General features: G+C 38.9%; 1 protein-coding gene and 1 long non-coding RNA gene across 2 annotated transcripts in view; one reads left to right on the forward strand and one right to left on the reverse strand.

Moving 5' to 3' along the window:
- DROSHA (drosha ribonuclease III) overlaps positions 1 to 27,124 on the forward strand; it is a 121,569-nt gene that overhangs the window by 24,929 nt on the left and 69,516 nt on the right. The window contains exons 10-14 of the mRNA XM_038535408.1: positions 6,507 to 6,593; positions 9,253 to 9,339; positions 15,126 to 15,197; positions 16,969 to 17,050; positions 18,012 to 18,086. Coding sequence (XP_038391336.1) covers positions 6,507 to 6,593; positions 9,253 to 9,339; positions 15,126 to 15,197; positions 16,969 to 17,050; positions 18,012 to 18,086 — 403 coding nt within the window. The remainder of the gene's footprint in view (positions 1 to 6,506; positions 6,594 to 9,252; positions 9,340 to 15,125; positions 15,198 to 16,968; positions 17,051 to 18,011; positions 18,087 to 27,124) is intronic.
- The window catches only part of LOC111095656, an 81,364-nt gene continuing 57,823 nt past the window's right edge, over positions 3,584 to 27,124 (reverse strand). The window contains exons 3-4 of the long non-coding RNA XR_005358628.1: positions 5,322 to 5,484; positions 3,584 to 5,064 (exon numbers count right to left, since the gene is read on the reverse strand). This is a non-coding gene — a long non-coding RNA (uncharacterized LOC111095656). The remainder of the gene's footprint in view (positions 5,065 to 5,321; positions 5,485 to 27,124) is intronic.

Genomic DNA, 27,124 nt, shown 5'->3' on the forward strand with positions numbered 1-27,124 from the left:
GTACCCCATCCCCTGGTTTATCGAAGACACTCCAAATATATTTGACTAGATAAGTTGAATACTTTTTATCATTGAGTTATATGTAACTGCTCCCTTTCAGTTATTTTCCTTCATTTCCCCCCTGCTATCTTTTCTCTGTGTGTTATTCTTATTTGTCCCAGATTATCACTTAATGATTTAGCACATTCTGTTTGTTTGCTTATTTATTTATTAATTAAAGATTTTACTTATTTATTAGAGACAGAGAGAGGGAGAGAGAGAGAGAGGCAGAGACACAGGCAGAGGGAGAAGCAGGCTCCATGCAGGGAGCCGGATGTGGGACTCAATCCCGGGTCTCCAGGATCATGCCCTGGACTGAAGGCGGTGCTAAACTGCTAAGCCACCGGGGCTGCCCCTCTGTTTAAACATAGTATTTGTAAGCCCTTAATTTCTATGTAAAATTGTTTGAGACCATAACAATAAGGAGAATAAAGACTATGAGGCAGTGATGGATATTTTTAACTACTTCCTTACTTTTACTTTGGCTTTGAGTGTCAGCAAGTGTAGCAATGAACTGTGTGACAGGATCTGCACCTTGTGAGCGTCCACACCTGTGCCACAAGTGGGGCTCTCTGAAAGCAGGTGCTGTAGAGTTTGCAGTATGACATGTTTTGTAGGGATTAGGCAAGAAGAGAGTGGAGGCAGGATTGAGCAGAGGGAAAAGTCCCCGAGACAGGTCTCATAAAGCTGGAATTATTGGAACTATCTTGTATCAGGCTGGCATAGCCTTCACACCTCCTTTGCCCTCTGTCTCCAAAGCAGGCTGCCCTGGGAAGGACATGGTCTTGGGGAAGGGGCTCTGTAGCAGAGGCTGACCTTGAAGGAGCCGGTGGCTGTAGGCTGTCTACTTTCCCTATAGTTACACAGCAGGCCCTTCCTTGAAGGAAGATCTGGATGGCTTGCTGACTGAGGACTGGTGAGAGGCAAACCCATACTCAGAGTACATGTTTATTCCTGTGAGAGCAAACTTGTGGCCCTTTCAAGATAGATGGGGCATATGTAGTCAACTACTACTAAGTAGCAGGTTGGTCTCCTCAAGAAATGGTGCCATTTTGGGGGGCCCATCATTGGTCATTGTTGATGGCCTGTTAGATGTTCAGTATTGGCGGGTGGCTTAGCCAGCTTAGCCTTGATAAGTCAGATCCATGCTGTTGGGCTCATGTGAAGCCTCCATCTGTGCTACTGTGGCCACTTCATTCATGTGCCCAGATTGTCAACTCTGAGTAGCTGATGATTGAGGCTGGCTGACCCCAACTGGCTGAGTCATTTTGTCAGTGAGATTTAGTACCTCTTCTGTGGTGTGTGCCCGCCAGTGTACACCCACATGTGATAGAGATTGTTGCGTTCACTCCCGCTTGTTCACCCACATGTCTACTCCAAGACCTTTTGTTAAATTTTATTTTTTAATTAAAAACATTTTTAGTAATCTCTGACACCCAATAATGGGGCTCAAACCCACAACCTCAAGATCAAGAGTCACATGCTCCACTGACTGAGCCAACCAGGCACCCCTACCCCAAGACCTTCTTATCCCTGATCTTCCAATCTTTTTCCTTCTAGGCCTCTGACCAGCTGGCATGGCCACTTGCTTCTGCCATGAGTCCATCTATATTCTAACCTCAGGCTACTTCTCTTTCCACACAAAGTGGATGACCAGGTACATTGCCTGAAACTCTGCTCATTGGACAGACTTCCCTCATTGCTGTCTTTCAAATTCCTCCTGGAATGAGGCTGCAGCACAGTCCATCTTCAGCTTGCTCCCCCATCCCTGACTGACTCATTTGCAAACCAAGCTTGGGCTTTTCCCTCTGCTTTCATCCTTCTATCCTTGGTCATCAGCTGAGGGAGGGTGCTGGTGCCACAGTGGTGGGCCACCTGCTCATGCAGCTTGTCTGTGCCTGCTGCTCCAATGTGTGCCTGATTCTGGATGTACAACCTCCATCTTATGATGGATTGTTGCTGGTCCCTTCCAAACTTCCAGCTGGGTGAAACCCACAGAACCCAGCTTATGATGGACAGTTCAGCCTTAGGCCTGTTTCTGTCCCTTGGCCATGCCTTCCATATCTACCAGGGCCCAGTAGCACACTGGTTGTTTTTCAGAGGCATATAATTCTTTACTATAGATGGCATGGCTTTGCTCCAGAACACTAGATACCAGCATTGTAATTCTCCCAGTATGGCCACAGACTCCCCTCTGCATCTTTTCCCACCAGCAATGTAGGATTTGCTGAATTATATGGCCTCTGCAGCAGGGCTGCTTGCACTATAGCTTGGAACCACAGAAGCGGATTTCTCACTTGAGCCATACTGACAGCTAGAAGCCTTGTGCAACACTCTATTAATGAGCTGGAACAATATTCCTAGGTGGGGGCTATACTGCCCCCCAAAGAGGCCTGCCTAGTGTTGTGCTTTCTTCTTCATTGTAGGAGGTGGAAGATGCAGTGATTTGTCTTTTACTGTGGACTAATGTCTTGGCACTCAGATCACTGGCTCATAAAAATGGTGTGGCTGGGGTAAGCCCCTGAATCTTTGTAGGGTTTCTTTTTCACCCTTGGGAGCATGTGTGCTTTTTCAAGACTTTTAGTTTGATAAACATAATACCACAGATGCAGTGGAGCGTTAGAATGTTCTGCAGTATGTCCAGAAGGTCAAGAGCTCCTTGGGCTGTTGGGACAGTGAGTGGGGGAGTTAAGACAACCTGGCAGCAAAACTGTAGATGTTGTCTTTTCTCTGTGAATGAGCATAGAATGTGAACCATTTCTTATCCTCATTCTGATTGGGATGGAAAAGAATACATTTAGCAAATCAGTTGCTGTATACTTTGTACCTGAAATCATATTACTCTAAACTGTAGCACCTGGCACAGCTGGTGCAATCAGAACTACTATTTGGTTGAGCTTGTGGTAGTTTGTAGTTATCCTATAGGATCCCTTTAGATTTTCTTTTTTCCTCCCAGAAGCCAGATTGTTGAGTTAAAGATAGGTAAAGACTGTCACCCCTGTGTCTTTTGGATCCTTAAGGACGGCACTAATCTATACCATTTCCCCAGATCCTGGTTTTGATGCCTCTGTCAGGGATGGTGGTAATTTTGGTGGCTTCTACTTGAGCTTTCCCATATGATGACTCTTACTCCATAGAACAAGGACCCAGTGTGGGGTGTTGCCACCTACCAATTTTGTCAATTTCAGTGAAACATTTTGGAGACAAGGGGAAATGCCTGCTGAGCAGATCTGTAGACTCAGTGGACCTACTGTAAACCAGACCTTGACTGAGATTCCTTTTTTTTTTAAACCTTGGCTTTGTATCACTCTAATGTGTACCGAGGTGATGTATCAGTCTCTTCCGAGTATTAGTGTTGATTCAGATGCTGTATCTGATACTCCTTTTTTTTTTTTTAAAAGATTTTATCTATTTATTCATGATAGAGAGACAGAGAGAGGCAGAGACACAGGCAGAGGGAGAAGCAGGCTCCATGCCGGGAGCCCGATGCGGGACTCGATCCCGGGACTCCAGGATCGCGCCTTGGGCCAAAGGCAGACGCCAAACTGCTGAGCCACCCAGGGATCCCCTGTATCTGATTCTCCTTAAACACTCTTTGGTTCCCCTTTCCCCGGTGTACAGTTTTTTTGGTAAATGGCCATAGGGCCCTTTGGGGAAGGACAGGGTTGTCGAGACTATTTTTGCTTGTAATGGTATTGCAGGGCCTTTTTTACTATAGGGCTGGAACTGGGAAAGGGATCATGACTTTAACCTGCCTTCAGCCCCTTGGTTAACCATTCTTAATGTCTTCTGTTGGTACAAACTAAGTATTACTCGTCAGCTTTTCGGTTATCTTACCTAAGGATACTGTGTTCTATTAACTACTTCCATGACTTTTGTGGGCCAGACCTCTATAGTTGCCTCTTTGATCTTGCTGGTTATAATGATAGTGTGAGATCTGGCTTCTAGCAGTTAGTCCCATCATCTTACCTCCCTTATTTTCAGAGTCCTGTCATCCTCATTGCTATCAGCAAGCTCTGCTCTCTGACCCCCTTTTTTACGGTTGGCCCTGGCCTGCAGAGGAGACCACCACTGACCTTCCTAGTGAGGCTGGTGTCCCTTCACCAGCACATTTCTTTTGGCCCCTAGGAAATGGCCTTTGGCATCTCCTCTGGGCCTTCAGTTGAATATGATATGATAATCTGGTATATTTTTCAGTCATAGATATTGTATCCATTCTAATGTGCTCACTTCCTGACTCTTTGAATTATTTCCTCCTCTGTCATGGCAGTTTGGGTATTTTAACTACACTCATGTGGGCCATTGCTTTTTCATGCTTTCAGGAGACATCTTAATAGGGAGTTCGTGGTATCTGGTGTTCTTGAATCCTGAATGCTCGCTAGTCAATAAACTCTTCCCTAACCACTTTTATGTTCTGGCCCTTTTTGGTCAAGCACTCTCAGCATCCAGTCTTGTGCAGACTCCTGCTGCTGGCACATGCTGGCCAGTTCTTGCAGCTCCTTTGGGATATAATCTCTCTTGGCAGCACCTCCCCTGCTGGGTTATGCTGTGAAGTGACCCTAATTATAAATCTGTTGGCCAGGAGGGGAGTCTGGTTGTGGGGAGGCAGTGTTGCCTTGCCAGTGTTCTGTGGCCTTGAGACACAGGTAAGTGATCACCCCTGATAGATAGGATTGGGCCTCCTCTGAGGAAGTGGAGGGTTTTAAGGAGTCTAGGGGCTTAAAAACCTGTATGTCCTCTCAGGTTTCTAGGTCCCATCCCTTGGCATACAGATCTACCCTGGTTGGCCATTAATTGTCTCTAAGATCTACCCATCTCTGACCCTGGGCTTGGTCTTGGCACTCTCGGATTGATGCTGCAGGGGACAGCTTCTTTGTGTGCCTCCAGTGGTCTGTCTGGCTTCCAGTTGCCTTTCTTCTCCTTCTGTTACAGTTCTGTGGAGCAGTGGTTCTTCCAAGTGTCTGCTTCACCTGGGAACTCATTAGAATAGGTTCTCAGCCTGCCTCATCTGCTGAATGAGAAACCCTGGGGGTGGTGAGCAAAACATCTGAGATTTAGCAAGCCCTCCAGTGGTTTCAAGGCACACTAAAGTTTGAGGGGCATGCTAGATCATCAGTGGTGCTTAGCAGTCGCCATCTATCCTGTTACCCTCATAGGGCCCATTTTCTCGTAGTCTTAAATACCTGGTACACTGCACTTGCTTCCACTGGTACACCCTCCCAATTCACCATCTTTGAAAGTTTTCACTTGGTCTGCCATCTGGTGCCAGGGACTCCACCTACCACCATGAGGGGGTCCTCATTGCCAGCAGGTGGTAAGTGATTTGGCTCCAACATCCTGTGTCATTCTGCTTTCTTGAATCATTCCTGGAGCTACACACTGGATTCTCCAGAAGCAGATGCTAAGATGAAGTTTGGGTGCCTGATGTTTCTTAGGGATCTTCACCTGTGAGAAGAGGAGTGTGTAAGCAAGACTGGACATAGGGATTAGGTAGTTGAGCTGTGAGTCAGCCCCAGCAGAGCCCCGGTCAACCTGGTGGTGATCCAAGGAAGAAGAGCAAAAAAAGCATCAGTTTCTGTCCTCTTTTTCCCATCATGAAACTTCACGCATATTTTATTCTGCGCCCTCTTATGTGTCCTTCATTTCTGGTCCCTTCTATTTTTACTCAGTTTATTTGATCCTTCCACTGTTTTTGTTCCCCCTATCAAAACCTGCTTTTACTTTTCAGATTTTTTTAAAGAGTTTTATTATTTATTTACTTGAGAGAACAAGTTAGAGAGAGAGCACAAGTGGAGGGAAGGGGCAGAGTGAGCGGAGAAGCAGACTCCCCGCTGAGCAGGGAGCCCGACGCGGGACTCAATCTCAGGACCCCAGGATCATGACCTGAGCCAAAGGCAGACTATTAACCAACCAAGCCACCCAGGCGCCCCACTTGTGAGGTTATTTTTTTTTTTCTCTCTCTTTCTCTTTTTAAAGATTTTATTTATTTGAGACAGAGAGAGAGAGAGGCAGAGAGAGAAGCAGGTTCCATGCAGGGAGCCCGATGTGGGACTCAATCCCAGGTCTCCAGGATCATGCCCTGGGCTGAAGGCGATGCTAAACTGCTAAGCCATCGGGGCTGCCCCCCCCCCCCCTTTTTTTTAAGCATTTGGGAGTTTAGCCACAGGTCAAGTATTGTGTTTTGTTACGAATAAAAGGAAGATAGTCATGGAAATTAAGATCCAGAAAGATCTTTATGTTGTCTGACCCCCTTGTATCACATGCACATGAGAGAAATGGTAGAGTCCTGGTGACCAGCTGGTTCTTTTTTTATTCATCTAGTTCCTGGTACTGCTTTTCTTACTGACCCGTGAAGGAACACACATAAAACCTCTCTTGTCAGATGCGAATTTAGAAATGCAGTTTGTTTTTAAATAAAAATATTTTGCTACTTGACTCTTAAACTCACTTTTATTTTTCTCCCTCAGGCCATCAAGCCCTGTCGTCCTATGACCAACAATGCTGGCAGACTTTTCCACTATCGAATTACAGTCTCCCCTCCTACCAACTTTTTGGTAAGTTCCTAACAAATCAGATTTCATTTATTTTAAAATATAAATAGGTTGGATATATACAAACAGGTTAAAAATGTGAATAGGTTCAATACTAATTCAGTTTTTAAATTTTCTTTAAAAATATTTTTATTTTTATGTTGATAAAACTGGCTTTTATCTTAATGACTTTTATTTTGCCTTCTCTCACTATACTGCTTTCTGTACCTTTTTGCAGGTCTGTTTTCAGTATCACATAGTAGCCACATCCATGACTTCTAGAGCTATTCATTGGAACTATGGAGTTGGAAGAGTTACATTCACATCTCTTAAAAATCCTTGACTAGCTAATATATTACCTAGTCAACCAATCAAGAAGGTCTATTATATTTATGATAGTAATAATAATACCTAATATTTGTTGACTATGGTACCAGGCACTGCTCTGAATGTTGAACACGTATTCACTTATTTCTCACAACAAACTGTATTTCTCACTACGCAGATGAGGCAGCAATCTATGTTTTACGGATGAGGTTAAGTAACTTGCTTAAGATTATTCAGCTAGTAAGTGGCAGAGTGGGGATTTAAACCTCGGCAGTTTGACTGTAGTCCGCACAACTGTCTGCTAGTCTACCATGCTGTTAATCTTTCACAGCGCAAAATTGTTCTAGTTATTTCTATCCTCAAGAAATTTCTGTTTCAAATTTAGATGATTAGTAATTAAATATTTTAACAACTTTATCAAGATAGCATTCATATACCATAAAAATCACCCATTTAAAGTATATATTTCATGATTTAATTCTTTTCACAGAATTGTGAAATCATCACTGCAATCTAATTTTCGAACATTGTCATCTTCCATTCTCAAAAGAAACCCTGTACTCATTAGTAGCAGTCAGTTCTTTTGTATCCCTCAGCCTTCAACAACTGAGATACTTTCTTTCTCTATCATTAGCCTGTTCTAGATATTTCATATGAATGGGATCATAGAAAATGTGATCTTTTTAGCTTCTTTCACTCAGCATAATGTTTTTTAAGATTCATCCATCTTAGAACATATAACTTTATTCCTTTTCATGGCCAATTAATATTCCCTTGCATAAAAATACTGTATTTATCCATCTATTAAGTTGATAAACATTTGGGTGGTCTCCACTTTGGGGCTTTTATGAATAATGAATAATGCTGCTGTGAATGTTTGTGTAGAAGTTTCCATATGAATGTATGTTATCATTTCTCTTGGGTATAAACCTAGGCCTGGAGTTGCTGGATCATATGGTAACTCTGTATTTAATATTTTGAGGAACTACCAAATGTTTTCCAAAGTGGGTATACCTTTTGTCAGAAGTTCTTTTCATTATATTTAATTTACACTAGCTTTATTTAGAATTATTTAAATACAAAGTAACAGTAATACTGGCAAAACAACTAATGTACATGTGGGTGTTCTTTAGCATCCTCCTCCAGTTCTCATAAATATATAATGTTTAAAAGAATAATGTTCAACACCTGTGCTTAAAACTGTGTTTTTCAGGGCAGCCGGGTGGCTCAGTAGTTTAGCGCCACCTTCATCCCAGGGCGTGATCCTGGAGACCCAGGATAAAGTCCCATGTCAGGCTCCCTGCATGGAGCCTGCTTCTCCTTCTGCCTGTGTCCCTGCCTTTCTCTCTCTTTCTCTCTCTCTCTCTTCTCTTTGTGTCTCTTATGAATAAATAAATAAAATCTTTAAAGCAAACAAACAAAACTGTTTTTCAGGGTGCCTGGGTGGCTCAGTTGATTTAAGCATCTGCTTTCAGCTCAGGTCATGATCCTGGAGTCCCAGGATGGAGCCCCAAGTCAGCCTCCCTGCTCAGCAGAGAGTCAGCTTCTCTCTCTCTCTCTACCTCTGCCCCTTCTCCCACTCATGCACACACTCTCTCTCTTGCTCACTCTCTTTCACAAATAAATAAATGAAATCTTAAAAAAACCTCTTTTTTAGGTTGCCTATCTTGATAATTAGTTCCATATTTAGCATCTAGGATTAAAAATGATGGTATATAAGAATAGCATAAGGAAGAGAATCTTGGATGCTTAGATTAACATTTGTATGTTTTAATTATAAATTCAATTTTCAAATAATTAAGATTTTTGACATTATGTGGGAATTGATTTACCATATGTGGTGGGTGGCTTCCCCTTGGAGGTCCTGGGAAAAGAGCTGTGAGGGGTTGAGCCTCTGGCACCCTGAGTCCTTTCAGGGCCTTTCAGGCTGTTGTTAGTCTTGACTGTCATTATGCTGAGTCTTTTTCCACTTTAAGCTATTAGTTGACTGTGCTATTATCTTGTTCTTGTTAGGACTTTCATTAGTTCAGAATACAGTTCAGTAAGAATAGATCTGGTAGTGTTGTGGGATTAAATAAAACAAGTTCCTAGAAAATGAAGCCATATAGCCTTTTTCCCCTTTATCATACCCATAATAAACATTCTTGAAGGTATCAATATGTAAATATTACTGAAGCCAGAGAATTCCACCTAAAATTAAACTTTTATATAAAATTCTCCCTGGTGGTTTAGAAAAACGTTCACGGAGCCTATGGAGTCCATGCACTTCTCCCGTTGGCAACTTTGTGTTCTCATGGATTTTGGCACATGCAAATCATGTTATTAAATTCATTCTTTGTGTTTCTCTTGCTTTTAGACTGACAGGCCAACTGTTATAGAATATGATGATCATGAGTATATCTTTGAAGGATTTTCTATGTTTGCACATGCCCCCCTGACCAATGTAAGTATGTGCTAATTGGCTGGCTTTCTCCTTTCCTGTACCCTCTTCTTTCCCTTCATTCTTTGTTTCTGAAGTCAAAATAAATTTCTTTTCTTCTGACTTCTAAGTAACATTTACTTTGTGTCCCTCTGCATGAGCTGCAGGAAGTCTGAGGCAGCGTGTGTCAGGTGGGGGTGTGACATCTGTGCTAATGAGTCACAGGTTTGGTCCACATTAAATGGTGTAAGTAAACATGTGTCAGAATAGCATTTTGAGAGTGTGAAAGATTGAAAAAGAAAGATAAACTGTGGAATAATGTGTCAAAGCTATTTTGGGTTGGGTGTCCTTCAAAAGAAAGTTGGAAAGTTTTAAGGAGCAGCTATTATCTAGTGTCTGAGCAGTAGGAAAAGAGAGAGCTGTGTTCAAGACATTTGGAGTCTGCATCAATTTCCTACATTTCTCTGCTTTCGAATCCCAGGACTATGTTTTCTTTAAGAGATTTTGTCTGACATACAGATCTGTGATATTTTTATATAATATTTTATATTAAGCTTGCTTTGTTGGTAATTGGTTCAATGGAAGTTCTGTATCTGTGAGTCAAAATGTGCTGTCTCAAAGCTAACAGTCTTGGGAATTGTCTTACTTCTGTATTCTAGTTGGACATAGAGTAGAATTTGCTGGCAGCTCAGGAAGGGAGCAAAGCAGTATATTCAGTCTGTTTGAGAACTTGTGAAATTATAGCTGTGATGTATCTACATCAAAATACAGTGTTCTTTAATCCTTTCTGAATTGGTTATAAGAAATTACATCCACAGTTTAAAAAGTTATTTAAGTGCTGTTTGCTCAAAATGTGAAATTCTGTGTCATTGGAGAGTAAGGAATAAAATTATTGCCTGACCTTGTTCCTTTCTATCATTCTTTTTTTCTTTATAAGTAGACATGATTCTATAGTAGTGATACTATATTAGTGATACTAATTTAAAACAAATTGTTGGCTTAGTGTGATTTTCCTTATTCCACAGTATGTTTTATCCTGGAGAATTTTATTTAGAAGGTGATGACATTCTAAATATAAAAATAAAATTGTTTGATAATACATATTACATTTACCTCCAATGTGGACCATAATGTAGATAGGGGCATAATATTGGGCCATTCTTTTTTTAAGATATAATTGACACATACTATCATATTAATTCCAGGTGTACATACAATGTAATAATCTTTCAACATTTGTACGTAGTATGAAATGATGAAATGATCACCATGTCTAGTAACATCCATCACCACACGTAGCTACCAGTCTTTATGAAAAGGCACTACTAAGAGGTTTGAGTTTTGATGGTTCTTTGCTTTTTTTTTTTTTTTTAAATGTCTCAGCCATTCAAACCCTTTGTTATACCAAACCTTGTAGTCTTGGACTGGGAAAGGCCATTGGAGGTCCTCTGGTCCAGCTCTTCCCACATAATGCATTTCTCTCTCTCTATTTTTTTCTTCCCCAGTGGGCTTGCAAATGTAAATAATTTGGTTACCATGAAAATCTTTATAATTATCTTACTTCTTATTTCCTTAGTAGTGATATAGATCTCATTTTAACTTTTAGGATCACCTTACTCAAAGGAGGAAAGCAGTGTGGCTTTAGAGAGACCAGGGTTTAAACAATAGTGAGGGGATCCTTGAGTGGTTCAGCGGTTGAGTGCCTGCCTTCAGCCCAGGGCGTGATCCTGGAGACCCAGGATCGAGTCCCGCATCGGGCTCCCTGCATGGAGCCTGCTTCTCCTCTGCCTGTGTCTCTGCCTCTCTCTCTGTGTCTCTCATGAATAAATAAATAAAATCTTTAAAACAAAACAAAAAATAAACAATAGTGAATTCCACTTACATGCTGTATGATTTGACATTTCAATCTTTATAATTCTTGATTTTCTTATCTGTAAGATAGAGGTATTAGTTGTAGCAATCTTACTGGTTTTTGTAAAAAATAAATGAGTAGACACATGAAAAGTGTCATGGTTTTTGGCGTACATGTTGTCATTTCTTCTTTTGGATAAGATGTCAGACCTGGGTTTGTGTCTTCTAATTCTTTTTTTTTTTTTTAACCAATTCTTAATATTTATGTGATTTTGGAGGAGTGATGCTTTGAGCTTTATTAAAGCCTGTCAGCACAAGGTTTGGCACTGAGAGGCTGCTAATGCTCAATTAATTGCAGTTGTTACTGTTATAAAATGAAAGATAGGACTGAAAATTCCTGACTCCACATATATTTTATATAAATACTCAAGTTCTTCAAATTTGAGAACTTCACTCTGTAATGAGAAGATAAGCCTCATCATTTATGTTAGAGATGTTGATAAAATAAATCGAGTTTTAAGCTGAATGTTGTACAGTTCATAGGGATTAGATCCATCAAAGGCCTCTTGAATTTGAAATAGCCTCCCAGAAAAAGAATTATTAAATCGCTTTACTGATCTGATTCATTTTCTTGCTAGAGAGAGCATAGCAGCAAGAAGGGCATGCAAATGATGGTAATGTTAGAATCTCAGCCAATCTAGTTCTAACAAGTTTTCTTAAGATCTTCTTGAATCGGAGTGGATTGAAAGCTTTGTTGGCTAAGTATAGAGCATTTGGGAACGTTTTATCCTTTTATGTAGCGCATTTACTATGACTTAGAATACCTGATGTTATTAAGGACTTTGACAACATAACTAAAGTTATAAAGATACATGTATTATAACTGTATAATATCTTATCCTCCTCAAAAGCACAAGAAAACCCCTGCTCTTAGTTGGCTTTCCATTTCTAGTGGCCTCACTGCCCTGGATTTAGCCATTCAACACCTGGAAGTAGTAGAGGTAGAACGTAGAAGTTTAGGGAGGGTTTTTTTGTTTCTTTATGATAGGATGAATTAAGAGTTAATGTCAGTCGGTATTCAAACATGTTTTAAGAAATGGTAGGCATTTATATTATTTGATTGACCATTGATCTTGCAATAAATTGAGCTCACCATATGTAGAAAAAATGACAAATTCTCTTTGACACTTAGAGATGGAAGTTTGAATAGAAATGGAGATCTTGCTTTTCCAGATTTGTGTATCTCAGAAGGGCTCTGGTGGTATGGATAAGAGCCCCAAAGAAAATAAAATATATACAAAAGAAGAGCTCAAAGAAGGAATCCCAAGAAGGGATTTTAGTTGAAATGATGCAGGGGTAGGACTGTCCTTGCTTAAATCATCCAGCAGAGTTGCTTTTGTGCATGCCTGCCTCTTGACTTCCCAAGGGCTCTGGTCCTTTTCTCTTTTGGATGCTCTGAGTATTACAGTCTCAACTACAGTTTTTCCTTCTGTGCATCTTTGGATCCCCCCCCCCCCCCCCAAGTTGATGTTTGTAGCTATGACATGGCTCTGTGCTCCACTCACATTTCATATTGCCTTTTGGACATACCCACCTTGATATCCCCTCAAGTTCCTTACTGTCAGCCTATGCAAAACTGAACTTGTCCTCTTCCTCGTATATTGAATTTGAGGTACTTGAGGGACATCCTATGAATTTCTTTGTATTAATGACATTGTGATTTGTATTAATGTCATTAGGCTAGAAACTTTTCTCTCTTCTTCTCTATCAACTTCCACATCAGAATGGTCATTGTATATTTCAGTAACATCTTCTATGTTTAAAATTTGCCCTCTTGCTTCCAGTCTTTGTCTTTCGGCTTCTGGACTGTTTCATCAGACTCCATTCTGGTCTTCTGGTCTTTTGCCTTGCTCTACTATAATCCATTTCCATAGTGTTTACATACCAGCCCATCCAAAATGTAAACTATGATAGTCTCTCACTTAAAGTATTTGGGTGACTTCTCATTACCCTAAGGACAAGCCCATAATCCTTAAGGTGGTTAATATGTTTTTTTGTCTAGAGTCTCCTTGCTTCTATGTATTTCACTCCTGAACAGCTAAAAGACTTGGACTCCCCACAGCGCCTAAACATCGTTCTTTCCCAACTTTATTCTTCTGGATGACCTGGAAACTTATCTTTAAAGACACAAATGTTAACTCCTACTTGGTTCTTTTGTACTTTTTACTTTTTTGTTTGCGTATTTGTTTTTAATTGCACTTAATACATTATATACATTATATTTTATTTATACTTATCTACATGCCTGTTTTCATCTTTAGATCCTTACCTTTTAAAAAAGGTAGGGGCTGTGGCTTGTTTTAGAGTAACTACACACCTAATGCAGGTTGTTAGCAAAAGATAGGTATTAAAAATATGAATAATACACAAATTGGTGACTCTCAAATATGTTTAAATGATTATAGGAATAAAGAACTTAAAAATAATAGTGGCCTTTGTGTATCACTTTAGTTCGTTTAAAACCCATTACCACGGGGATCCCTGGGTGGCTCAGCAATTCAGCACCTGCCTTTGGCCCAGGGCATGATCCTGGAGTCCCGGGATTGAGTCCTGCATTGGGCTCCCAGCATGGAGCCTGCTTCTCCCTCTGCCTGTGTGTCTGCCTCTCTCTCTCTCTCTCTCTCTCTCTCTGTCTATCATGAATAAATAAATAAAATCTTAAAAAAAGAAACCATTACAAGGTTGAAAATGGATTTTTTTAGTAAAGTGAATTATAAATTTCACTCAAATTAGCCATTATCCTTAAAAAAAAAAAAAAAAAAAGACAAAGAAAAAAAAGAAAAATCACCAAAGAACTAACCTTCATTTCTGAGAAAAGGATTTCCAGTAGATGGCATTATAAGACTATTTTTGTTTTTCTTTTACCATTTCTTTTACTGGTAGAATTAAAGTTTCTTTCTTTCTGATTATTGTGGTTTGTAAAACCAATTACATCTATATAAAATCATCTTATGGACAGATTGGCCAGAAAAGCCTGCTTAATACATCTCTAGGCTTCCAAGTTTATTTTTTTTCTCCAGCTCGTCAGCTAAACCACTTGAGTAACCTCACACTTTCCCTCTCATTCCTTCCTTCATTGAAAAATACACTTATAGAAAACTTACTGTGTGTAGGCACTAGGCTAGTGTCTGATGACCAAACAAGATAGATGTAGATTTATTTCATCTGTGCCTGCCTTCATTTTCAAATAAACCTTGAGTATCCATATGTAATGAGAGGTGTATATTCTAGTGGCCCAGAGCCGTACCAAGAGTTTCTTAGATCGGCTACCTTAGACAAGATACCTGATGACACTGCCTTAGTTTACTCCTCTGTATAATAATTGTGCCTATCTCATGGGTGTGGTTTCATGAGCAACAGTATGTGAAGCAGCACAACAGTGCCTGGCTTGATAAGTGTTAACTGTTACGATTGTTACTACCATGGTCTCTTTTGCTCCAGAGCCGAAAGGCAGCCCGAGTTGCGTGCATTTCAGTGACGTATGAGTCTATAAGTGATGGGTTGTCATCTTGTTATCCCTGATCTACTTGAAGAGCTAAAGATTTTGAAAGATTTAAAAAACCTGAGAAAAAGAAATCGTTAATTGTGATTTTATCAGTATTTTAGAGGTGCTATATTTGGTTTTAGTGAATTCTTATGTTTGTGTTGCTACTGCTGATACAGTTAATTAAGCACCAACGTTATGCAAGTTTCCTATAGAAGCTGGGCTAGCTGGGTTCATGCCACTAAAATCCAGCAGTTGTGGTCAAAGCTTCATGTACAGTACTGCTGGCAGCTTGGATTCAGGTGAAACTATCTCACTGGGTTCATGACCTTGTGGGTCAGATAGCAAATACCTATGCACTGTGAGCCTGCAGGAAGGTAGTGCAGAACTGAACTTCTCATTTTTATTGTTGCAGATTCCACTGTGTAAAGTAATTAGGTTCAACATAGACTACACAATCCATTTCATCGAGGAGATGATGCCTGAGGTAAGAGAAAAGATTATTCAGTGGCCTGATGTGGTTTGTTCTTTTTGTTTATTCCTCACTTATATCTTTAAAGCATTGAACCTGGCCAGCTTTGGCTATTTGCCATAGGAATGCCCCTAAAGAATGGTGTTCGCTGTTGAACGGGTCAGTGAGATATAGCTCTAGGAGCAAGATTAAAATTTGGGTCATTTTTCAACTTCTGTTGACCTATTTTTGACCTTATTTCTCCTCACGTTGCATCTGCTGATAGTAACTTTTACATCTGTTTCCATTTTGTTTTGGATGGGGGGACAGATTTTGGTTACTGGTCGTTATCCGAGGGGAAATTAGAACAGTGAAACCAAATCTGATAGCTGTTGGAATAATCTTATTCATTATCTCCAGTGACAAGATCAATGCTTGGTTCATTTTTCTTCCCCATATATTTACATATTTTTCCTAATTGTTTTTCATTGCGGATGCTCAGCAGCAGATTTATCTAAATATATGCAAGAAGTTTAAAATTCCAAAGCAAGATTAATGTGAATCTCAGAATGATTCATTGCCCGATCTTGAATTTAGTGGTGTCAACAAATCACATGAAGAAATAACAACTAGACAGCAAAGAAGCTTGTGCACTTAACATTTGTGGAATCGGGGTCGATTTCCTGAGCCCCTGGCTCTTCTTGCAAACCTTGTTTAACAGTGAAGCTCTGTCATGGGCAGTGGAGCACTGAGGGGGATTGATGAGCATGACACACGTGCTTAGTGTGCACCTGTTTCACTCTGAGCTAGTCCTGGTAATTCTAGCTGTCCTTCAAAAAGAATTAAAGAGAAAGGGCCACCCCTTCATTCTCCAACTTAGAAGGGCTTCCTTTTGATTTTTAAGGTCATAAGCCTTCATTTGCTATTGTAGAAGTTGATGACTTTTGGCGTGATCTCACACAGGGTGATTTATGGATCCTAGGCAAGACAAGTAGGAGGAAGAATTATGAGACAGGTCTCACTTGTAAACATATCATCTGTTAAGCTTGTTTACAGGAGGAATTTTGGTACAAAGTTTTGTGGTTTTTCTTAGCCCTATATTCACCTTCATTAAGAATTTGAACTTTTTTGGCAAAAGACCTCTTTTTATTAGTGATTCTGGGTATGTTTGAAGGATGGGGGTGAGCAGGGGTGGGGAGGGGGAGATAAACCTGCCAGTGTGTGTACACGTGTGTACGTGCATGTGTGCTTTGAATTAATAAAAAAATCCCCAGGAGATTCTGAGATTTAATTGCCTAGAAAAATATAATGAGATTTTAATTTTTTATTATTTTTTAAAGGTTTTTTTAATTTATTCATTTGAGAGCGGGGAGAGACAGAGCGGAACAGAGTAGGGGGGAGGGCCAGAGTGAGGGAGAAACAGACTCTGCTGAGCAGGGAGCCCAACATAAGGCTTGATCCCAGGACCCTGAGATCGTGACCTAGCTGACGGCAGATATTTAACTGGTTGAGCCACTCAAGCACCCTGAGATTTTAATTTTTTAATTTCACATCATTTTACTTGTATGTTTGTAAGGGCTGAGTTTACATTCTTGTAGGAATCCTAATGGTATTATTGCCTATTTCACTTATGTCTCAAGCCAATGAGCTATTGTAGGACAGTGGCTAAACTTTTTAGGAAATTATGTGTTTTTTTAAGTATAGTTTTAATACATACTTTTTTAAGACACTTGACTAGAACAAGTTGAACGTTCAGTCTATATACATTGACGATACTATAGTAATTTGATTTGGGTTTATTTTTCAGAATTTTTGTGTGAAAGGACTTGAACTCTTTTCGTTATTCCTGTTCAGAGATATTTTGGAATTGTATGACTGGAATCTTAAAGGTAAATAACAAGATTTAAAGAAAAGTATAATGCTTGTAGGAGATAATTGTGGTATATATAAAAACTTGAAGCAGCGAGAAGACAATTGAAATTCTCCTTATTTTAAGTACGCAGGAAAAAGTATGTTATTCATAGGAACACTTGCTATACTTTGACATGAATAAGTCCTTATGGGTCTTATTTTAAGTTTTAATACAATTTGACAGTGTTTATTACCTAAGATTACCATTATCTGTTATCTGATACCTAAGAAGATGATACCAGTTACTATGAGTAACTACTATCTTGATTTATGTACACCAGGGAAACCTCATTAGTTAATATTTTAAATCTATTGAACCTTACTATAATAAACTTCTTACAAGATGACAGTTTGTTAAAACAGAGCTTCAGTCAGCCTTCAGAGCACACATATACACTTTGAGTTACATAAGTTCAAAACTTGGTTCTTAGATAATTGTTCATTTCTTTGGAGTGTTTATATTCCAGCAGACATTGACTTATTTATTTTTAAAACAGTGTATTGATGAATGGCTTTTGAAACCAAGTTTTTAATAGTATTTGTTACTTTTCCCCCCCAGTGGTATTGATTAAAATAGAAAAGAATGAAAACACAAGCATATTATATCATGTAGTAGTTCAACTATAACAAAAATCTTTATATTTTTGGATTTCTAAAAATAGTTTTACTGCATATGTCCTATATGGGGTATATCCTTGGAGCTTTTATTCCCCTCTGACTTTGAGTAGTCCTCTCACTGCAGTCTTCATTGGATGTTTGTGGCAGTTATCTCATGATTGATTGAGCTACTGAGGAGAAGAAGGGGTGGTGTTTTTTTATGTCCCGACTTCTCTGGTGGTGTTTCTTTGTGGTTATCATAAATCTTAGGAATTAAGGCACAGTGTTTGTTTTCTAAGGCTGTTTTATTTATTTTTTCTCCTTTTCACTTGTTTGCTTTAGGCCCTTTGTTTGAAGACAATCCTCCCTGCTGCCCAAGATTTCATTTCATGCCACGTTTTGTGAGATTTCTTCCAGGTAAATCTTTTGGCTTGTCAGTGACCTGGTGAGATAGTGCATCTGAAAATAAGCCTGCCATTCTCTTTTTAATCTTTAGGGACAACTTCCCACCTCAGACACTGTTAATTATCTACTTCTCAGGTCAGGGATGAAATGTAAAATTATACACCCTGATTTGTATCCCTGTGTAATTTATGGTAGCCCCAAATTAGATGAGCAGTGGGACAAGTGATAAAAAAAAAACTTTGAAAATCTACCTGATAAAATATCGTGCACCTATTTTTTTTAATATTGTGCAACTATTAAAAGTAACATGGATAAATGTTGCTCTAGAAATGCTTATGGTTAATTGGAAAACAATTAGTATAAAATTTTGTATGTACTATGATTATGTTAAAAATTACTGCAATAAGTCTATTAATGTAGTGATATTATTGGTGATTTTTTTTCCTATTTTTTTGACACATTCACGTTATGGTGAAAAATTAGTTATTTTCTCACTAATTAAAATAGGTAAGTAAATATATTTTACTTTTTTAAGGCGGTATTATGAGCTTTAAAATTTTTTTTCAAGAGTCTAGCTATGAGTGTGGCATTAGTTATATTTCATGTTTTTAAAAATGGCTAGGTTTTATGAAATCTTTGGATGCCTTTTGGTGTGCAAAATCTTCACTTAAATGAATTTATCCCTTGAATCTCACTCTGGCATCTTACTTTCTGGTGACATTTTTATATTCCTCCAACCTCTTATGCCCTAGTCCCTTTGCTTCTACCTGAATCTTCCCTTTTCTTCCTGTGTACAGCTACCTTTCTTTGCTTTCTCACTTAAGTCTTGTGCTCTCAGTTCTGTGTCTCAACTCTAGTGACCTCAGCGCCTTGTGCCAGCCACCACTTTCCACTAAAATGTCAATTCTGCCATTTGCCTTTTCTTGTCCTGTTTCTGGGCCACTCAGTGATACTGGAGAAAAAAAACAATTAGCTGCTATGTTAAATCTGTGATCCACAATTTCAGATGGGGAGCTTTTTGGAATGTAAACTTTTTTTTTTTTTTTTTAAGATTTTATTTATTTATTCATGACAGACACAGAGAGAGAGAGAAAGGCAGAAACACAGGCAGAGGGAGAAGCAGGCTCCATGCAGGGAGTCCGATGTGGGACTCGATCCCGGGTCTTCAGGATCATGCCCTGGGCTGAAGGTGGCACTAAACTGCTGAGCCCCCTGGGCTGCCTGGAATGTAAGCTTTCTGCCCACATCTGCATGTCAGCAGTTTCAGGAAATCAGCCCTGTGCTCATACTCTCCTTCCCGTAGCCCTTGTCCTCCTGGGGGCTGGAGACCTGGCCTTCCCCATGCCTTACTACCCTGGTTTGAGCCTGTCACACCTTGTGGTCCACCCACAGCTCAGCTTTGCTTGGGCGCCCCACTCCCTCTAACACTGTCCCTGCCCTGCCACAGCTGCTGATACCGAAGCTAGCCTCCCAAAGATCACATCTAGTAGACACACTGTAGTTCCAGTCTCTTCCCTGATGTGGTACCTGGGCCCTTAACCCTGTCTTCTGTGTGCTGAGCTCTCCTTGCTTTCCTCCTGGCTTTCTGATTTATCTTTAGTTTCTGGTCTGCTCATTCTAGTTTAGATTTCAGGATTTTGTCCTTGATACTGTTCCCTCAGTTCAGACAGTCACAATGGCTTATTTTTATTTTATTTTATTTTTTAAAGATTTATTTATTTGACAGAGAGAGAGTGCACAAGTAGGCAGAGCGGCAGGCAAAGAGGCAGGCAGAGGGAGAGAGAGAAGCAGGCCCCCGCTGAGCAGAGTCCCGCAGAAGGCTTGAACCCAGGACTATGGGATCTTGACCTGAGCCAAAGTCAGATGCCCACTTGATTGAGCTACCCAGGCACCTCTTATTTTTATTTTAGAATAGCATTACTCATATTTTCAGTATTATTGTTAATGGTTATTTCATTTGGAAAATGCATTCAAAAGCTTTTCTCCTTTGTACAGCTGGTATTATCTTATTGAGAAATCTTTTCTTTTCACGTGAATGCATCTTTGATTTTATAATGGAGCTTTAGCAGCAAACTTATTAGAAGATGGTGCTAGACTGAGCTTGTTGAAAGCCTTTACTTCCCCTGTCTGCCTCTAGGCATTTTATGACCAGACAAATCTCTGAGAGAAAGACAGTTATAAAATCATCTTAAAGAAAAATCTTATGTCGAGATTTACTTTGTGAGATTTGAACTCTTGTAAAATGTTTCTTATAACTATGTAGGGATAACATTTAGGTTGTCATAAAGAAAAGGCCTATTTATTTATTTATTTATTTTTGGATTTATTTTTAAACAGGATTTACCTTTTCATTAGACTTCCCTTTGAAAATACATATATTAAAAAGCCCTGAAAGATACAGAAAAATATCTAATGTGTGAAATGTATTTTGGTATTGGGTGGCAAATTAGGATTGATTTGCTTTTTACAATATGACTTCATTAAAATCTTTTACTAATGGTAAATTACGAGGCACCTGGGTGGCTTAGTTTGTTAAGCGTCTACCTTTGGCTCAGTTCATGATCCCAGAGTTCTGAGAGAGAGCCCCACATGGGGCTCCCTGCTGAGCTGGTAGCCTGCTTCTCCCTTTCCCTTTGCCCTTCCCCCCTGTTTGTGTTCTCTCTCTCTTGAATAAATAAAGAAAATGGTGAATTAAAAAGAAAAACATTTTAATATATATTTTCTTTTTTTTTCTGTGTGTAGGCTATTTCTACCTAATTGTCATCATACTAATATATGATTTTGCATCCTAGTTTTTTCTAATTCATTAAGCAGATGAATATTTTCAAGGAACATGGTAGGTAGTGCCAAATTTCTTATCAAAAGAATAGCATCAATTTATGCTACCGTGAAAAATGCATTCTTAGTCTTCTTCATATTTTGGACCCCCCCCCTTTCTTCACTTCTTCCTTCTTCCTTCCTTCAACTCCGTGAGGCTTCAACACAGTGTCTGTCTTGTGTCAGTGCTAACATACTACTTGGCACATAGCAGGGACTCAGTAAATACTTGTTTACTGACTTCATTTAATTGAGCACAGTAGCGCCTTAGCTAATTATTGATGTGTTTTTTTTTACTAATGAGAGTAAATTATTTTTAAACATTCTTTGGTACTCTCTCTTATTTTTTAAAAGTAAACATTTGAAGTATGACGTAAGCACTGAATTGTGCACGTCATAAATTTAAGACTGAATTTTCACAAAGTGAATGTGACTGTGTACTCAGCACCCAGATCAAGATGACCAGCATTCAGGACTCCCCTTTCAGGCACTTCCCAGCTTCTCAAGGGTAGCCTCTATTCTGACTTAAAAACACCATGTTAATTTTACCTATTGTTTAATTATAAGAACTAGAATTATGTGTTCCTCTTTGTTTTTGTCTTCTTTTGTATTACGTGTTTTTGAGACACCTGTTAGAGTTAATTGTAGTTGGTTAATTCTCATTACTACATAGTATTATATGGTATGACTAAGGTGTATTTAACCTATCTGTGATAAATGGACATTTGGATATTCAGTTTCTGGCTCTTTCAAATAGTATACATATGTTCACCATTACACTCATACCTGCCTTTTGGAGAGCATATATTTATGCTTTCCCATTGCAGATATTTACCTAAGAGTGGAAATTCTAGTTTTGTTTACATTAAGCTTTGTAGATAGTTTCCAACAGTTTTCTACAATGATTGCTTCATTTTCCCTCCCCACCAACAGTGTATAGGATGCTTCAGGATAGTCCACATTTTCACTGACACTTGACATTTTTCTTTCATTTTCAAGGTAGCCATTTTGATGATTGTTTTAATTTTCACTTCCCTAATGACTTATGAAATGGAGCCATCATTTCATATATTAATTGACAATTTGGATATTATCTTCTGAAGTGCTATTTGAGTCTTTAGCTTATTTTTCTATTGGATGATACCTGTGTTTATCTCATTTATTTGTAGATATTTTCATATATAAATATATATTGTACATGAGACTTTTGTCAGATGTAGAGATTGCCAGTACCTTCTCTGTGGATTGCTTCTTCACCATGTTAATGGCGATTTTTGATGGACAGAAATTCTTAATTTTAATATAGTCCAATTTACATATTCTTTTATGCTTATCTTGTTTATGAAATGTTTGCTTACCGTGAGGTCATCAAAAAACCCTCCCTATATTTTCTAGAAATTTAGATCTCTAATCTGTCTCAAAATTTGTTTTTCAGTTGGTATGAGATCTGAGTCAAGATTCCTTATTTTTATTTTTATTTTTTTAAGACTTCTAATTGACTTATGGATATCCAGTTGACTCTGCAGCATTTTTTGGAAAAATCATTTGTTTTTCATAGAATTAAAGTGTTACTTTTACTCTTTATTGACTCATCTCTGTGTGTTTGTGTACACAAACAATATGAAAGTGTATAAAGTAAAACAGTAAACACCCCTTTCTAGATGTGTGAAAATGAGTAGGTACTATATATGATTTGGTTTGTATTTGTTTTAATCTATATAGGGAAAATTATACTTTTTTCTATAAGTGGATAACACTAAATATATTATACAATTTGCCTTTTTTACTCAACTATTTCAGATGTCCTCTATAAAAAACATTGCCTCATTCTTTCACACCTCCATAGCATTCCATAGTATGAGTGGACATAAATTTTTTTGACCATTCCTCTAGTGATGAATATTTTTGAGGTCTCTATTTTCCCCCCATTACATATAAATACTTGACAGTAGTCTTATGAATCATCCATAAGGTAGAATTCCAGAAGTAAAATTATTTGTTAAGACAGTATTTGGAAAGTTGGTGCCCGTTGTTCTCTAGAAAGGACATGATATGTAGCTCTAACCAACATTTTTAGCAGTACCCTTTTTCTGTTTCTGTGGATATACAGTCTGGATGTCATGTCCTCTACAGTTGTGTCCATCTGAGAGACACAGTGTAACCTCATGGTTATTATTTGCCTCTTACTTGAACTGTAATGAGAATGAGCAGCTCTCACATTTCAGGTATTTCACTCTCCTCTCATGCTCATTTGCTCTCATCTACATCAGTTTATTATATCTAATTGAAGTTTTATCAGTCATCATTTTTCTCTAGTTTCCCAGTTTTGAAGAAACGGTCTCATTTGCTCCATACAAATTTATCTAAAATTAAGCTTATAGCTTAAACCAGGGTTTGATTGATTGATTGATTATTTATTTATTCTTTATTTATTTATTTATTTATTTATTTAAAAGATTTTATTTATTCATGAGAGACACAGAGAGAGAGGCAGAGACATAGTCTGAAGGAGAAGCAGGCTCCATGCTGACAGCCCGATGTGGGTCCTGATCCTGGGACTCGGGGATCAGCTCTGAGCCAAAGGCCAGACACTCAACCACTGAGCCACCCAGACGTCCCACACCAAGGATTATTTAATTCAGGCCAGGAGTCAAATCACAAAGCAACCAGTTTATTGAAATTTTAAGAATGTTCTCAAATTTGTGTTTCTTTCTGATCCCTGCTTCTACCTTTGGTAGCCAGTCCATTGATAAGAGCTCTCATAAATGTAGTTTAAGGTTTTATTCTTGCTGGAGCTAGGGCTAGGGGAGAATTCAAGATAGGAAGGCTGCTCTCATGGAAAAGCTTGTTCATTACTTGTATCATCAGTGTTTGCAAAGCTTCAGAATTCCGGAATCAGTTTTGCAAATTGATTATTGTGCAAATTGATTTCTGGAAGTTGCCCCATTCTGAAGAAGTAGTTTGTAAGTATGGCTGAGAGAGCCAGGGGTGGGAAACTATCTCAAAATTCCCAGGGAGCTAAGTGTAGTTTAAAAAACATCATTCGATACAATATCTTAATATAACTTGCTATTTGGAAAGTAATTTTTTTGTGGGGAAATTTAGAAAATATCCGTTAATACAGATTTTCAAAATTTAAGATTATGTAAAGACATGTTGGCAAGAATATACAGGAGACCTAATAATTCGGTTATACAGTTATTCTCAGTGTAGGCAAACAGAAAGATATTTTTATAGTTCTTAAAATAACTTACTACACTGTTGAGAAATACTTGTTTAACCAGCCATATTCTCACCACAAATCCCCTAACAAATTGCCCCCCTTACCATATAAATAATCAAGCAATATAAGCTGAGAGAATTGGGCCTCTAAGAAACAGTTTATAAAGTCTGTCAGTTCATTAATGACTGTCCAGATTCATTCCCTGAAACACAAACTCCAGTTCTTCCCGAATAATGAGCCGTTGTCACAGTTCCAGTGCCAGTGCTGGCGGAGTTCCTGCTAACCTTAGCTTACCCGCTCTGATTTCTCATTTATATCATGTCCTATTTATCTCAGCCAATGAGATAAAAATTACTTCCTAGCCTTCGGTGACATAGTTCCATAAATCCCCAACATAAACATGTAGCAAAGCAGACAAACCAAAAGAGCCAATTCATTAACATTAGTAAGTTCATGGCAGTCTGCAAGCAAGTGGCTGTGTTATTTATCTGCTTCAGAAAGTCATTCCACAAATATTTATGGAGTGTCTTTTGTTACTGGCCTGGGTGTGAGCGAGGCAGCCCTTGCCCCATGGGCTCTGACAGGACCCTTGCCTGGTCTTCCGTGAGGACCGTGCCTCACTATGGAACCTGGAGCAGTGCCTTGATCTCCCTCCTCGGTAAACCTGTCATTTCAGGTTCTCTGTTCTGGGTTTCTGCTTTGTCACAGTGATAAATACCGGTCTTTCTTAGCTTTTAGTCGCCATTTAGAATATTTAGCAAGTTTCAACGTGAATTTATAATTTCTCCTTCAGCATTACTGAATTTGCACCTGATATATGTTTTTAAATGTCTCTAGTTTCTATGCTGCTATAAAGATCTCCTTTCTCATTAGCAGCTTTGCACTAAAGCATTCTTACAAGCATTTGGTGGCCTTTTTTCTTTTTTAAGATTTTATTTATTTTTTTGAGGGGGGGGGAGCGCACAAGTGGGAGAGGGGCAGAGGGAGAGGGATAAGCAGACTCCCCACTGAGCGCAGAGCCCAAGTGAGCAAGTACAGAGGGGTTTCCTTTTTTTTTTTTTTTTACAGAGGGGTTTCTATCCCAGGACTCCGAGATCATGACCTGAGCTGAATTCAGATGCTTACCTGACAAGCCACCCAGGCTTCCCATGGCCTTTTTTCTTTATATTGCAGTTATTCTTCACCTAAATTGGGCCCTGTCCTTGGTTTGTAGGCTCAAGTATTCCCCTCTTCCAATAGCTTTTTTAGTTTTTTAGTCTTTTCACTTTAAATTCATAGCACTTAGTCTATTTCACTTCTATTTGCAGTGCCATGAAGTCAGCCCTCTGTAACTGCTGGTGAGGAGATTTTAGTGCTGTTCTGTATACCTGGCATTGCATATATTTGCTCCTTCTACCATACACCAACTTCCCCAAATAAAATCTGGGTCTTTTTTTCTAATCCTTGTAACAAAACAACTCTCTCCTTCCTACAGCATGCTGGGCTTCTGATGGATCCTTGTAGGCTCACAGTGCTCTTTAGTGATACTACCAAATATAGAGATTATGAGCCAAATACTATTTTACTCTTTTCTTGATTCCTAGTGAATCTAGTCAGTGTGGTAGTTCTTTTCAAGGCTCTCTAGGGTTCCTTTTTGTCTCTGCTGTTCTCAATGTGTACACATGCAGTGTAAATGAACATATTCTGGCCTTAGTGTTCTCTTTTTCCATCTGTTTGCCTCAGACCCCCTAGAAGTAGAGACTACTGTGGGCTCAGACACGGACAGACATTGTGATAGGCATTATGGCTTTGCCAGGCTCCTTAGCAAAGAGGGGAACATCATTGATTGAGGGAGGCATGTTAAATGCAGGGAGATTGAAATGTCTTTTGAGACAGACTCTTGAGAAATATGCCCTTTACAATAAAAGTTTGTTAATCAAAGGTGACTCTTGGGTTTAAAGCAGATGTTTTGTAATGAGGCATAAAAAATTTCACTGCTGTGAACAATAATCTGAATCAGTAGGTAGAACATGTCCTCATGTGGGTTGATTGTATTTTAGTCACTTCGTGGACAAATTTTTGTTTTGTTTTTGTTTTTAGAGATTAGAGACTCAGTGTCTTTGATTAAGAGAAGTCTGCTTTTAGAATGTTATCTACAAAGATTCCTCTAGGAACTATTGTGACTAATCATTATTAGCCTATATGCTTCTTGAGAGCCTTAAAGCTTTTGTTTTTGTTTGTTTTTTTTTCCATGACTGTGACACAGGACCACTCATAGTGCCTGGCACATAATGATAAAAAACCTACTCATCTGAGAATAAAATCCAGAGCTCTTCCTGTGTTCTGTAGAAGAAGCTTTGCAAGATCCAACTTCCCTGCCACCTCCTTCACACTCCATCCTCTTTGCAGTTGCTGGAACACATCAATCCGACTTTACCATAGGACTTCTGCTAGTTTTTTCTAAGACAGTCTTCTTCCAAATTGCTGCATAGTGGACTCCTCTCTTCTTTCTAGTCTTTGCTCACATGCATCTCTTCATAGATTCCTTTCCTGACCACTATTTTAAATATGGCTGCTGCAGTCCTTTGCCCGTTTTGATTCTTCTTTATAGGAGAATCTTTATCTTAACCTAATGATCTATTATGTGGTTGTTTTTTACTGTGTCTTTCCTTTCTCTGGAATATAAGGGGTTTTGGTTGTTTAGATCACCACTGTATTCCCAGAGTCTAGAAGAGTGCCTGCTGCATAATAGGTACTCAGAGAATATTTGTTAAATACAAACAAGTATTTAATGAATGCTTGCCTGCATATATGGTCGCTCTATAGCAGCAATATGCTCTAGTTCCGTAACATCTGAAATTTAAAAAAAAAAAAAGAAAAACGGATCAAAAAAAGATTTTGATCTTTGCTCTCTTTCTCAGATGTGTAGTTCTGTCCAGGTTCTTAGCCTACAGCAACTGGTATTTAAGATCTTTCATCCTCTTTCTAGTACCCCAAATTCCTTGGGTGCCATTAACTCCTCTAGCACGAA

Source organism: Canis lupus, chromosome 4 (assembly GCF_011100685.1).
Source record: "Canis lupus familiaris isolate Mischka breed German Shepherd chromosome 4, alternate assembly UU_Cfam_GSD_1.0, whole genome shotgun sequence".
Classification (NCBI taxonomy): domain Eukaryota; kingdom Metazoa; phylum Chordata; class Mammalia; order Carnivora; family Canidae; genus Canis; species Canis lupus.